This window comes from Nannobrachium achirus, assembly GCF_963921795.1.
Source record: "Nannobrachium achirus genome assembly, chromosome: 3".
In the NCBI taxonomy this organism is placed as follows: domain Eukaryota; kingdom Metazoa; phylum Chordata; class Actinopteri; order Myctophiformes; family Myctophidae; genus Nannobrachium; species Nannobrachium achirus.
The window spans coordinates 35,312,253-35,324,206 of NC_137812.1; the positions used below are offsets into that span (position 1 = coordinate 35,312,253).

Here is an 11,954-nt window from a genome sequence, read left to right on the forward strand (position 1 = left end):
GACAAACATGTGATGATGATAGTAAAGTTACCCCCCATTGATTCCGGATGGTTGGGTCCCAATATCATCACATTTTTGTCTTAGGAATGTGAAAAATACAAACAAATATTACAGAACTCAAGTCTCCATGGTGTGAGTAATCAATAAGAAAAAAAAGTCATTTTGGGGTAAACTACTCTAACTACTTGTTGTTGTGGTACATTTAACAAGTATTTTTGGACAAGTAGATAGTTTTTAGTATAGTTTGTACAATGCCTGCCTCCAGTGAGATTTCATCAGTCACAGTCACTCACAAGTCACAAATACAATAATGTAATAGTCTAAATAACAACAGCAACAAACAGGAATGTGCTTGCAAAAGGACTAACATTCATTCTGTTGTGAATTTAGGTCTGTTATCTTCCTAAAGAGGATTAATCAGCCGGTGTGAGCCATACCCTTTCTCTGGATACGATGGAACAACAGTCAGCCAAAGGAAGTGGGAGTCTTTAACACTGAGAGCATGGACAGCTTTAATTACACAGATGATGGAGGACATTCATTCCAATATATGGTCAATTTGGAGCCTCTGTATAAGGAATATAAGCCTCCACCTAAGGACATTATTCATGTACCTAAATCCCTTCTTTACCTTGGGATGGCTGCCATTGTAGTGGTTGCTGTGGCTTATGCAATAGTTGGTCATCTCATCAAGGACCTCATGCTCGATATAACAGGTATTCAACCTGCCTTTATCATCCAGACCCATAGACTTCAGAATAACTTAACTCTATGGAGCGAGCTGTGTCATATCTTTTTTTTAAAAAGGGCATGTGGGTGAAACAATTCACAACACTCAACACCCAAATTTGACTGGCCAACAGATGTCACAAGAAATATCACACACATGCCAGGCAGATTTGATTGGTGCAGCTTCGCGATTCGAAACACTTTGAATCTGGGTGTCCCGTTAAAAATGTTCACAATGTCCACCCAGGGTTCCTTCTGAAGCCCTACTTTTAAATTAATGTCTGGAACTTTCTTCTGCTTGCACTAGTTGCTTTAATGTAACGCTTATATCGTTGTTATCACTTGGCCATGAACGTGTTTCCTCTCTCCTTCAACAGACTGTCTACTGGGGCCCCTTGAAGAGGACCTGAAGAAAGATGACAAATTGGATGGTGTCTCCCCACTGCACATACCCTCTGCTCTCACCCACTCCCACCCAAATGCCTTCCATGTCTGGGACCAGGAGGGTGTAATCATTCCCATGCCAAGTCCAACTGAAAGCCCCATGGCCAGCCCACTGCTGGCTGTCATTCCATACATGCCTTCTTTCTTCCCCACCAGCCTCAACAGCCCCTGCTACAATCAACCATCCCCAAGGACTGTGAACTTGAAGCCTGAGACTGTATATACTGCAATGGACATAATACCTTAGTTGGTAAGCTACAGTATACATACTGTACATGTTACACACCAAAGTCTTGTCAGCCAGACTGGGTGTCTCAGAAAATTAATTTAATGTGATGTGCCCACTGCCCAGGCATCACTTCCCCTTGATTTTTAATACTCAAACTCATGTGATCCACAAGCCTTGCTTCCTGATACAGCCACTTGTTTAAATGTGAGCCTGTATTTCCCCCCATCCCTTTCCAAACTATCAGACGACAAGTTTAAAAACACTGATTGATCTAAAAGGTTTGCTGTGGGAAAGATCTTGATCAAATGATTGTGTAGTCACTGAGTGCAGCACATGAGACCTCTGTAGTATTCTATTCTACTTAACCTAAATGTTAAATAAGGGCAAATTGTGGTCAGGACGATGTGTACTGTTCAGAAAATAGGGCCAGAGACTAAGTACCTTGGCTGGTTGTGGAAGAGTGAGTAACGGAGGTGAGCTATATTAGATTGACCACACAGAGACATGGAACATTAAGTGGGACAGTCAATGTGATCGCCTTCATCTGTACATTTTTGGATTTGTGCCAATTTAGCATCATCAATCCTTACCCTCACTTTAACATGGTGTGATACTGTATATATGTCAGAGTTATGGCATAACATATTGCACATAATATAACATGTACTGCTTTACTAAAATCAAAAGGAATGTGGCAAAGTCAGATGATAAGCAATCTTATATTTGACTGTACACAACTCAAGTAGGCACTTAGTCTTAATGGAGCGGCCAACTGGAGTGATTGAAGATATATTTACACTATTTTGTGACTGTGTCATACTGTTTCCTGACCTGTGATACTAAAGTTACTTCCAGGCCTTTAGGAGGATTGACTCAGCTAATGAACTGATAGGGTGGGGTTAATTCAATTAGCGGAGATGACCTGAGTTAAGACTGACTTGAGAAAGTCTGATAGCCTAGCTGTTTAAGGTCATGAAGAAAAGAAGGACTCAGTTTTAAAACGCATTAAGACGACCTTATTAACCCGGAAGTAAACAAAACGACGATTTCGACGTTGCGGTCATTTTCAGGTTAAACATGTTTACTTGTTATGTTAATCTGAAGAAGACTGCAAGGTCAAAATGTTGTTTTGCTTACTTCAATTTAAAAAAAAGCTTGGAGCGTCTTAAATGTGAGTTGCGAGTCCATCTTTCCTTCATGACCTTGCTGCCCTTGCGGTTTGGCTCAGCACCGAAATTTGAGGATGGTGCGTAATTTTCCTCTATGAATGAATACCTGTTCATGGTGACGTGAGCTTTTACATATTCAATAAACTAATATTTTAGACAAAGGGTGAAAGGGATGAACACCTTGAAGGGTGATGATCCTCCAACTCCATGTTTACACAAAAAAAATAGCACATGCTAAAACATTTGACCTTTGAATGATGTGATCTTTGATAGCAACATTGTAATGTGACAATGTGCGTTCTGGATGCTGCTCTAAATGACATACCGTTTCCAATTCCCAAAGGTTGTTGTTTCTAGTTAGTAATTTTTCAATTAAAAAAGGTATAACATCACAGATTGCAGATTTCTTTTTTAAACATTGAGGCATTTCCAAATGGGTATAACACACACACACACACACACACACACACACACACACACACACACACACACACACACACACACACACACACACACACACACACACACTTGTACAGAATATTCATTTGTGCTCACTTTGTTCTCTCATGTATTGCTCTCCAGCTCTGTCAGTCTATCATGCTTCCACATCTCTTTTACACTACCCCTCAAACCAAAATGCATGGTTTACCCCATTTCACAGGAAAGCATCGACACTGTTATGTTTAACCCATATTTTGTAATAATTTGGGGGACTTTTCTTTTAGCAAAATTTGTAACCTTGCCGATTTCCACAGTGTTGCAACAAGTCTCTGTATTTTGTGAGGGATGGTGGAGGGATTAGGGAGAGAAGATTAAGCATGCGGCTTAACGTCTTACAGCAGGCATCCTTTTATTACTCTGAGTCAGGGAATCAGATGATCAGACAGCAGAACAATCACAGTGGAGGAACCTCAGAAAAAAATAAACATACATGGCATGAAAGCCAGAGCAACAGGAAATTACTGTTCTAGATTGAATCAGATGAGATGTTTTGCCATTGATGTAAGTAATGGCTTATGAAGAGAATCAACAGCAATCATTTCACATCGCAGCATTGTTTCACATTGTGGAGTTTTTAACTCAATGAGTCTCAAGATCACTGATCACTTGAGGACACAACAGTAACATTAAAAATATGGAAGTATGGAGAAGTGATACTATACAGCTAAATTCTAAAATTCCACTGCACGTGTGATTTGAAAATGAAAAATATAATTGACAAAAAGGTAATTATCAAACAAAACCAACCAAATGTCTGAGTTAAAAGCAAGTTTAGAAGAACGAACTTTTAAGCATTTTTCTCATCTAGACATCTTATGGCTCTAAAATGCACAAAGACACTGCAAAAAGAGGCATTGTTAACTAGGAAGAGCTCAACTCAACCCAACCAGAAAAGGCGGCTTACTGGTCAAAGTTATTCAGTAGCTTTTCCCTTGGTGAATTAGGTATTGTGGTTTGCTTGCTTGAATGTTTTACATGAAATGCTCAATGAAAACAAAGACTAATTGAGTTCACATTGTAAAACTAGATCAGAGTACAGCCAGCATGAGATTGCACAGTAGGCTATATTAATATATCAATATGCTTATGAAAGTAGGTCCACCATATACCAGGGGCAGTGTAGGATTAAGTCAAACATAAGTGTGGGATTGCAGAGCAATTTAAGATGATTTAGTTTCAGGTGGGACAAACAGATGGTATTTTAATGTAATATTAGAGATGCTACTAGCCTGACACTCCTGACACTCCTGAATTGACATTTCGTTTCACTCCATCGCCAAAATACAAATTTAAAGGGGTGTGGCTAGCGATTCAGGGTCTGGAACTAGGCCAAGATGCTACTGCTTCAGTTATTAACTGACAAACTACACTTGCCTCGGTGTACAATTGCCTGTTATTCTTTCAGACAAGTATCGGTCTAGCTCCGATGGGAAATGTCCTATAACAAACCTATTTTTAGGGATGTATATCAGTAAAGGCATAAATATACCTCAAAAGAAATGATTGAATATGTGACCCAGTGAGAGTCCATGTGCTTACGTCAGCCAGGTTAGGAGATCCTACCTGTCCTTGACACCTGATTAGTGACTCAGTGAAGTCTCAGCACATGTTCCTGGTGTGTTCAGTTCTTAGAGCCTACACCATGCCCAGACAGTAACCCATCCTAATAGGCTGACTTAAGATGACGAAGAGACTATAGCTGCAGCAGCAGCGAGCACACTATAGATGTTCTCATTGTTTATAGAACATATTCTCCTCAAAACTCTGCTGGCATAGTAGTATTTTTCTCATTGAGTAAAATAAAAGTTTCCCAGTGAATTCCTAAGTGTAATTACCGCTTGTAACATAAATAGTATCAATACCACAAAGTCATGCATGGACTTGTTCAATGGACCTTCTCCTGTAACCTTTTTTGTAAACCCAAAACGTCCATCAATGGTCTTCTGTAACCTTTTCTGTAATCCCAAAACCCCATTCACTTTCTGTAACCCTCCATTGGGCCATTGGGTTCAACGAAGGAGTGGTGAGCTTGAGGATTGGTTAAGCTTGCCACCCCATAACAGATATCAGCATGTACTGCTGTGCTTACTCTTGACGGATGTGCGCATTTTCTACAGTACACATTAATATTTTGTGCGAGTTTTCAGCAAGCCCACTGTTTCTGCAGGATCTGCATTTCTAGTTTCTGTGCCGCTTCCTTCAAGATCTGTCCACTTCCTCCCTAGTAGGCTACTGCAAGTGTAGTCTCGCGTGGCCAGACTGTTTACTCCGCAATTAGCAAATGCTCCCATCATACATTCGGAGATTGTGGAATAGTTGTCTGGCAACACAAGACTACTGCAAGTTTAACACAGGTAATCAGCAGTGTTGGCAGATTTGTCAAGAGAAACAAGCTGCCTGGTCTATGAAAACAAGCCAAAATGAAACGACTTATAGGCCAAGTTTGACCACTTTACATTTAAATTACACATCGCGTCATGTAGATCTGCCATTTTCAAAACATTGAAAAGTTAAATAAACAAGCTGCCTGGTCTATGAAAACAAGCCAAAATGAAACGACTTATAGGCCAAGTTTGACCACTTTACATTTAAATTACACATCGCGTCATGTAGATCTGCCATTTTCAAAACATTGAAAAGTTAAATATTTTCAGAAGGAGGTCTGCAAACCACTGGTTTAACAAACATTAGGAAGCAAGCCCAAAGCAACACTTTAAAAACAAGCCCCAACATTGATAAGCAGTCATGGCATTACAGTAAACCTGTTGATATGGGGCTTCCCCCCCGATCACAGTGGGCATTGGCAGGAATAAGGTGAATGGAGACTGCCTCCAAAGTTCATTGTCAATGGCTGGCAAGACTTATCATGTTAACATTCACTGCCCATCTGCTGTCATTCAGCTTAATCCTCTATGACAAACCAGGTGGTGAGAAAACAATACTTGACCTAGCCTATGTGTGAGACATTTAACAGGCCCAACAGATTTAGCCATGTAGTTTAATTTGTGACAGACATTTCTTTACAATTCTTTTTTTTTTATTAGTATTCCTAATCTAAAACAATTCCTTAATCCTCATTCTTAAATATATATTGTACACATTTACTGCTTTTAAGTGCTAATGCAAGTTCTTTAAGAAAACCTGAAATGTCTGCCCTACCAACAAGACAGTATACTGTACAGTTCTAATACTGGCCAATCTCTTCCATCTTCCGATGGGGCAGCACAGTGCGGTAAAGAGAGGTACCCTTGGCCTGGATGAAGGTCAGGACCATCTCCTTTTTTGTGACTTCCGCATGGACAAAGCCACCAAGTGTGGAGGCCTGGCCAGTGAAGAACTTCACAGAATCCTTGGGGACATGGTGCCAGTGACGGACATCAGGATCCAAGAAGTTTCCAGCACCGCTCACTATGTATCCCACACCAGCTTCTTTGATGTACTAAACAAAGACAACTCCAGTCAGCATGGAGGCATGGCCTATAAACTTACATTGAATAAAAGCCTTTATGCTTTAGTGTTGCAAATTGATTTTTTTTTTTTTTGCATCATCTACCATGAGTGACAGCACTAAAACTCACTCCATAATTATAACAGTGTTTCTCAACCTGTGGGTCGGGACCCCCAAATTATTTTGTGGGGTCCCCAGATGATTAACTTAATGTGCAACATCGTTTTCTCTCTCAACAGTAAACAAACCAACATAAAGTTTAAGTGTATATGCACATTTCTAAAGTGACAATTTAAGGACTTTTTAATACGTCTAAAACGACAATATTGGTCCAATTGTCAAATATTACAGAGGCAGAAATTGTGACAATAGCCGATCTACATGCTCACAACACCTCATATTGCGAGGCGTTGTGAGCATATAGATCTGCAATTTTCACAATAGAACCGTGTTATACACAATGTAATGCCTAAGTTCAACTCTTAGTGCTCGTCAAGGTGGGGGTTAAAATGTGATTATTTTGGGGGTTGCAGCCTGAAAGGGTTGAGAACCACTGAGATAACCCACCTGCAGATTGTGGTCGTGACCGCAGAGGTAGGCGGTAGCCTTGTACTTGACCAGCAGGGGCCGTAGCCTCTGCAGCAGGCAGTCTGTGGGGCCGTGCTCCGACACAGACCAGACTGGGTAGTGGCCTGCCAACAGCAGGAAGTCAGCCTTGGACTGGGCCATCCTCTCCTGCAACCAGATCAGCTGGCGGTTGGCATCCACTGCACGTAGTGGACCTCTGGGCTTCTCATCTACATAGTCATCCGAGTTGCCGCAGAGCATCACTGTGTCTAGCATGATTATGCTCAGGGTCCTGTTTATTCTCGGGATGCGGAAGTTCAGCTCATAATAGTAATAAGGGAAGCGCCTGTGAGAAGGTACAAGTGCAGACAAATCATAGCCAGTCAATCATCAAGGAACAATGATGGGCTGCAGTCAGACAAAACCCGAGATGTGTTACATTCAATTATGTAAATCAATTATGTAAATCAGGGGTCCGAGACCCCTAGGGGGTCCTCAGAGTTACTCCTCCTATATTAACAATACAATCCTTTTTATATTAACAACTTGAACCCTAGTGTCCATATTCTGAGAACTGTAGCCAAAAATAGCAGATCTACAAGCTCACAACGCCGAGGCGTTGTGAGCTTGTAGATCGGCAAAGAGGTTTGGTGTAGAGGGGAAAAAGAGCAGTGCAGAGTAAAAGGTCAATTTTACTAGGTAAGGAGGGCTCAAGTGGTTAAATATCTGAAAACACAAATTGACAAGAACCCAAAATACACTGATGATTGTGCTGTCAAACGATTAAACTATATGGTATCTATGGGTTGTGGGGGGTCCCTGCTTCCTCTCTCTCTCTAAACTAAGGGGTCCTAGGCCTGAAAACATTGAAGACCCCTGATGTAAATGTTTATTGCAAAAGTAAAGAGCAAGGCACATATCTAGGACAATCTGGACACTAGAAAAGTAACCAGTGGCGAGCTTCAAGAATGTGATAAATTTTTAACTTTGTGTACATTCAGGCCCTGCGTTAGGAACGTTGATAGAATAAATGAACTGTCAGGGTAAAGGTTACGGCAAGTAACAATCCTCACCATCTATCAGACCTGCGGCTGTACTCCATCTGTGCTCTGACATTGCCTGCATGGTCATGATTTCCAGCAAGCACGTACCAGGGGATCTGAAGAGACTTTGCTGTATATACAGACTCAAAAGTGTCCTATGTTGAAAGATGGGAAAAAAAATTATGAGACTTTATCACAATACAATTATCACTTTTTCACCAGCTTCGACTGCTCTCTTCGCATTCAATCAGACTTTTTCACCATTTATCAGACGTTTGAATGCACAGGGTATCCACGGGGTATCCACGGGGTATCCTGTTTCCGTGCACTTTGATGTACGCATGCACCGATATCTGTCGCCTCGAATATTATATTCCCCTCACGGGAATCGAACCCAAACCGTGGGTTTGTTGCATCCGTGCTCTACTGACTGAGCTAATGAACGGATGATGTGACTCCTTTTTTGTGCATATATCTTTGACGTGGATAGTGCTGGAGACGTGCAGTGGGGTAGACGTGGATAGTGAGGGACTGAATATTTACTATTCTGTCCATAACGGCACATATCTCGGTAACGCAGCTGAGTGGGATTGGTCGCCGGTCATCGGCGCCCAATACCGCGCCGCTCCGTCGGGGTCTGTGGCGTGGAGCGTTACACCGGGTAACAGAGAATCCATGGCATCTAGTTCGATGCTGGAATTCAGCTCAGTTTTTGTTATTGTGTACCTCTGAGGTTGACCACTAGATGTCGACATTTCACTACTAATCAAGCCACTGTTTCATTGTTTTGATCAACCGTCCACTGTGAGATACCGGGATACCCAGAATTGAGTATCCGAGATACCAGACCATTCAAACACTTGAAAACACTTGATAATTTCTCATTCAATGCACTGAAATCATTCGAAACAGGTGACTTTTTTCTAAGAAGATATTATTTCAGCAGGCGGTCCCATCGGGAGGTTCTTCTCGCACACTCAGAGCCAAGGAAAAGCCTTTATTAGATACTTAGGGCTAATACATATTAAAACAATAAAAAGCCATTAGATTAAATTAAAGATTATTATTTGTTTTCTTTTTGTGGGTGGGTGGGTGGGGACTTCTAACCTTGAACCTAGGAGAATCCACGCTGTCCACTCCTGTGTAGTAGAAGTTGTCACCAAGGGCGAGAACAAAGTCTGCACCCATCTGTTCTGCAACTCTACCCATTTCCAGGGCCGTGGCCTTCTCCACAGGGGTGATGTAAGGGGGATGGGGCACTCCACCCCAGTCTCCTACTGCCAAGAACTTGATGGAACTTCTGTTTCCTGTAGGGGAGCAAGGAGCAAACATTTGGATCCTCTGAATTTCGGTGCAATTGTGTCCAAATTCTAGTTGAGTTTGCAGGAAAGCATTACTTACTAGAATTTACTTCCAGGTCCTGAAAGGCGGTTGGATAACAGTAAACCACAGACATGATGGTAGATAGTGTGGTTAACAGGGTGAGTGCCATCTGTAACAAAAAGCTCAATCTGTCATAGAATGCATTTTAAGGGGTGTGTGTGTGTGACACACTCAGTCAAAAGAAAACACCATGAGGCAGAAAATAGCTTACAATAAATAAGAAAACATAAAACCTTAACACCTGTAGGCATTTCCCCTTCTACCTGGCAGAAGCACAAGCCCTTACTGACTGCTGTGACTTCTGTCTGGCTGCAGTCAATACTGACAGATCTCAGATGGAGCCCATCAAGCCTAATCAAAGCAGCTGCAAACCTGGGCAGACATCAGTCCCTACATCCATCTCACCTCTAAACATCTAATCAGTCACAGTTGCATTTGAAGAGGGCAGGTCTAATGCACACTTTGTTGTTAATCCACGCAATCCCATACAGGATTGCGTTACACTATCCATTTCAATAGGTTTTAGAAGTCTAAATAACAATAGACATCTTTAAGCGTAACGACTCGCTCTGAAATTTAACTACATCCCTCTCTCAGTCCCTCCTAATTTCAACATCAGAAACCTCTGCCTATGACCCAATGCAGTGGTCCTCCTCTGTATCCTGAGATTAACTGTAGCTCGCTGCTGGATCTGACTGTTGGTGTGGTATCAGAGTAGTTATTTTGAATCTAGGATAATTAGATCCAAGGAGGTGTTTTTGAATATTAACTAAACCTTCGAATCAATATCCCAACAAGTTAGGCGACAATTAGATTATAGGTTCAACACACCATATTTAAGCAGATCTCTATGGTTATACATTTCATAATGATGCTAATATAAATCTGATTTTAGAATTATTTATTTTGCAGGTAAATTTATTAAAGAAATAGTCTTTTACAGAAATAGAAAAAGGCAAAAGTACATTTCAATGTTCCCAATTTAGTCTAAATCATTGTTTCCATTTTTACACCCTAATGATAATAATCATCATAGTAAGAAAGCAAAATAAATTCTTATTACCCTTTCAAAGTATAGAGATGCACCAAAGTGTGAGTTTCAAAGTATGAGTGACCAAGTTACTTCTGCATTTGTTGTTTTTCATTTCAACCAAAATTCCCCCAATGTGTGTCTCTTCATAACAGGATGCAAGTGTATGGTAATCTGTCTTGTCTGTACATTTCTCTTCACATTTAGCATTAAACAACCCACAAATAATATTTTGCATCCAGCATTTAAGCAGTGCAAAAATGATCATCTCCAACCTAATCTAAAGTTAAGGGAAAACAGGGTTGAAACGCTGATTTAAAAGCCCTGCGCACAACAACTATACAGCGTGAACGTGTGAAAGGCAAAAGTAGAACCAGCAAAACTATCAAGAACGACAGCAAGTGAGATAGCAGACCACTGTAGCAGTAACTAAATCAGAAGCATGAGTAGTTTGAGAGTTGTCTTTGAGGTAACATAACACACTCACTGTTGATGAGGCTGAGTGCAAGTGGTGAGGTGTCCTCAGAATGCTTGGAAGGGCCCTCGGTCTGCTCAGCCTCTCCAACTGTCTTGCTTTTATCAGCCATCCCAGGAGAAGAAACCAGTCCCAGGCGGGTCAGTCCCAGGCCACACCAGTGGGGCATGATCATTGCTCACACCCTGATTCACTCTGGGCACAATAGGGTCATCTACATGTGACCTACAGTGGTTATAATAGTTAGTGTCCACACTCAACTGTTTCCACCTTAGTGTTTATTTTCCTCCTTTATTTCCATGGCTCCTTGTCTTTCTCTTTAATTTGGTGGGTATGTACAGTATGTTATTTCTATTTGATTTCAGTCAGTATTTGTGATATAAAAGGTCAAGACGTGGCCAACTTCATACTTTAATAGCCCTTGTTGTGCCTTCATTGGGCTCTTTGGGGACCCCAAGAGACATTTGTTATACTCACCGAGTTAAAAAAGACCACTTTGCTGTGTAGAGCTATTTTCATACTTCAGTTCAGTCAGTCCCTTTATTTGGTGTCAAAAATGGATGCAGCCTTATTAGCTTCAATGTCATTTTCCAATGTAGATGTCCACTATCAAGGATATCAAAGTTTACCAGTTTTATATACAATGTTTTGCTGCTTACATTCTATTGGATTTGGATGTAACAATTTAAAGTTACAACACTATTTTTGTTTTTTTAGATTGTACTGGCCTTATTAATACTGTACATTGTTTGGTCTGTGCACCTAACCTACAGTACATTTTGGTTAGCCTCTTTGCCAAGAGTGCTTGTTGTATAAACACAAAGCTGGCCATAAATAACAGTAACTGATGTATGCATTCTAGGCTGGCTAGTGAGATGTCTGAGCCATGTGCACCTCACAAATGGACGGACAGTGAGTGCACAATCGGGTACAGTC

The 11,954-nt window shown here is 41.1% G+C and overlaps 1 protein-coding gene across 1 annotated transcript; it reads right to left on the reverse strand.

Annotated features, from left to right (window-relative positions):
* Window positions 1-6,256: 6,256 nt before the first annotated feature.
* acp5a (acid phosphatase 5a, tartrate resistant) lies at window positions 6,257-9,622 on the reverse strand (the record flags this gene model as incomplete). Its single annotated transcript, XM_080722550.1, has 5 exons — window positions 6,257-6,511; window positions 7,088-7,433; window positions 8,161-8,285; window positions 9,238-9,437; window positions 9,532-9,622. The coding sequence occupies 5 exons, from the start codon at window positions 9,620-9,622 to the stop codon at window positions 6,257-6,259; spliced, it is 1,017 nt and encodes a 338-aa protein (XP_080578676.1).
* Between the last annotated feature and the right edge of the window lie 2,332 nt (window positions 9,623-11,954).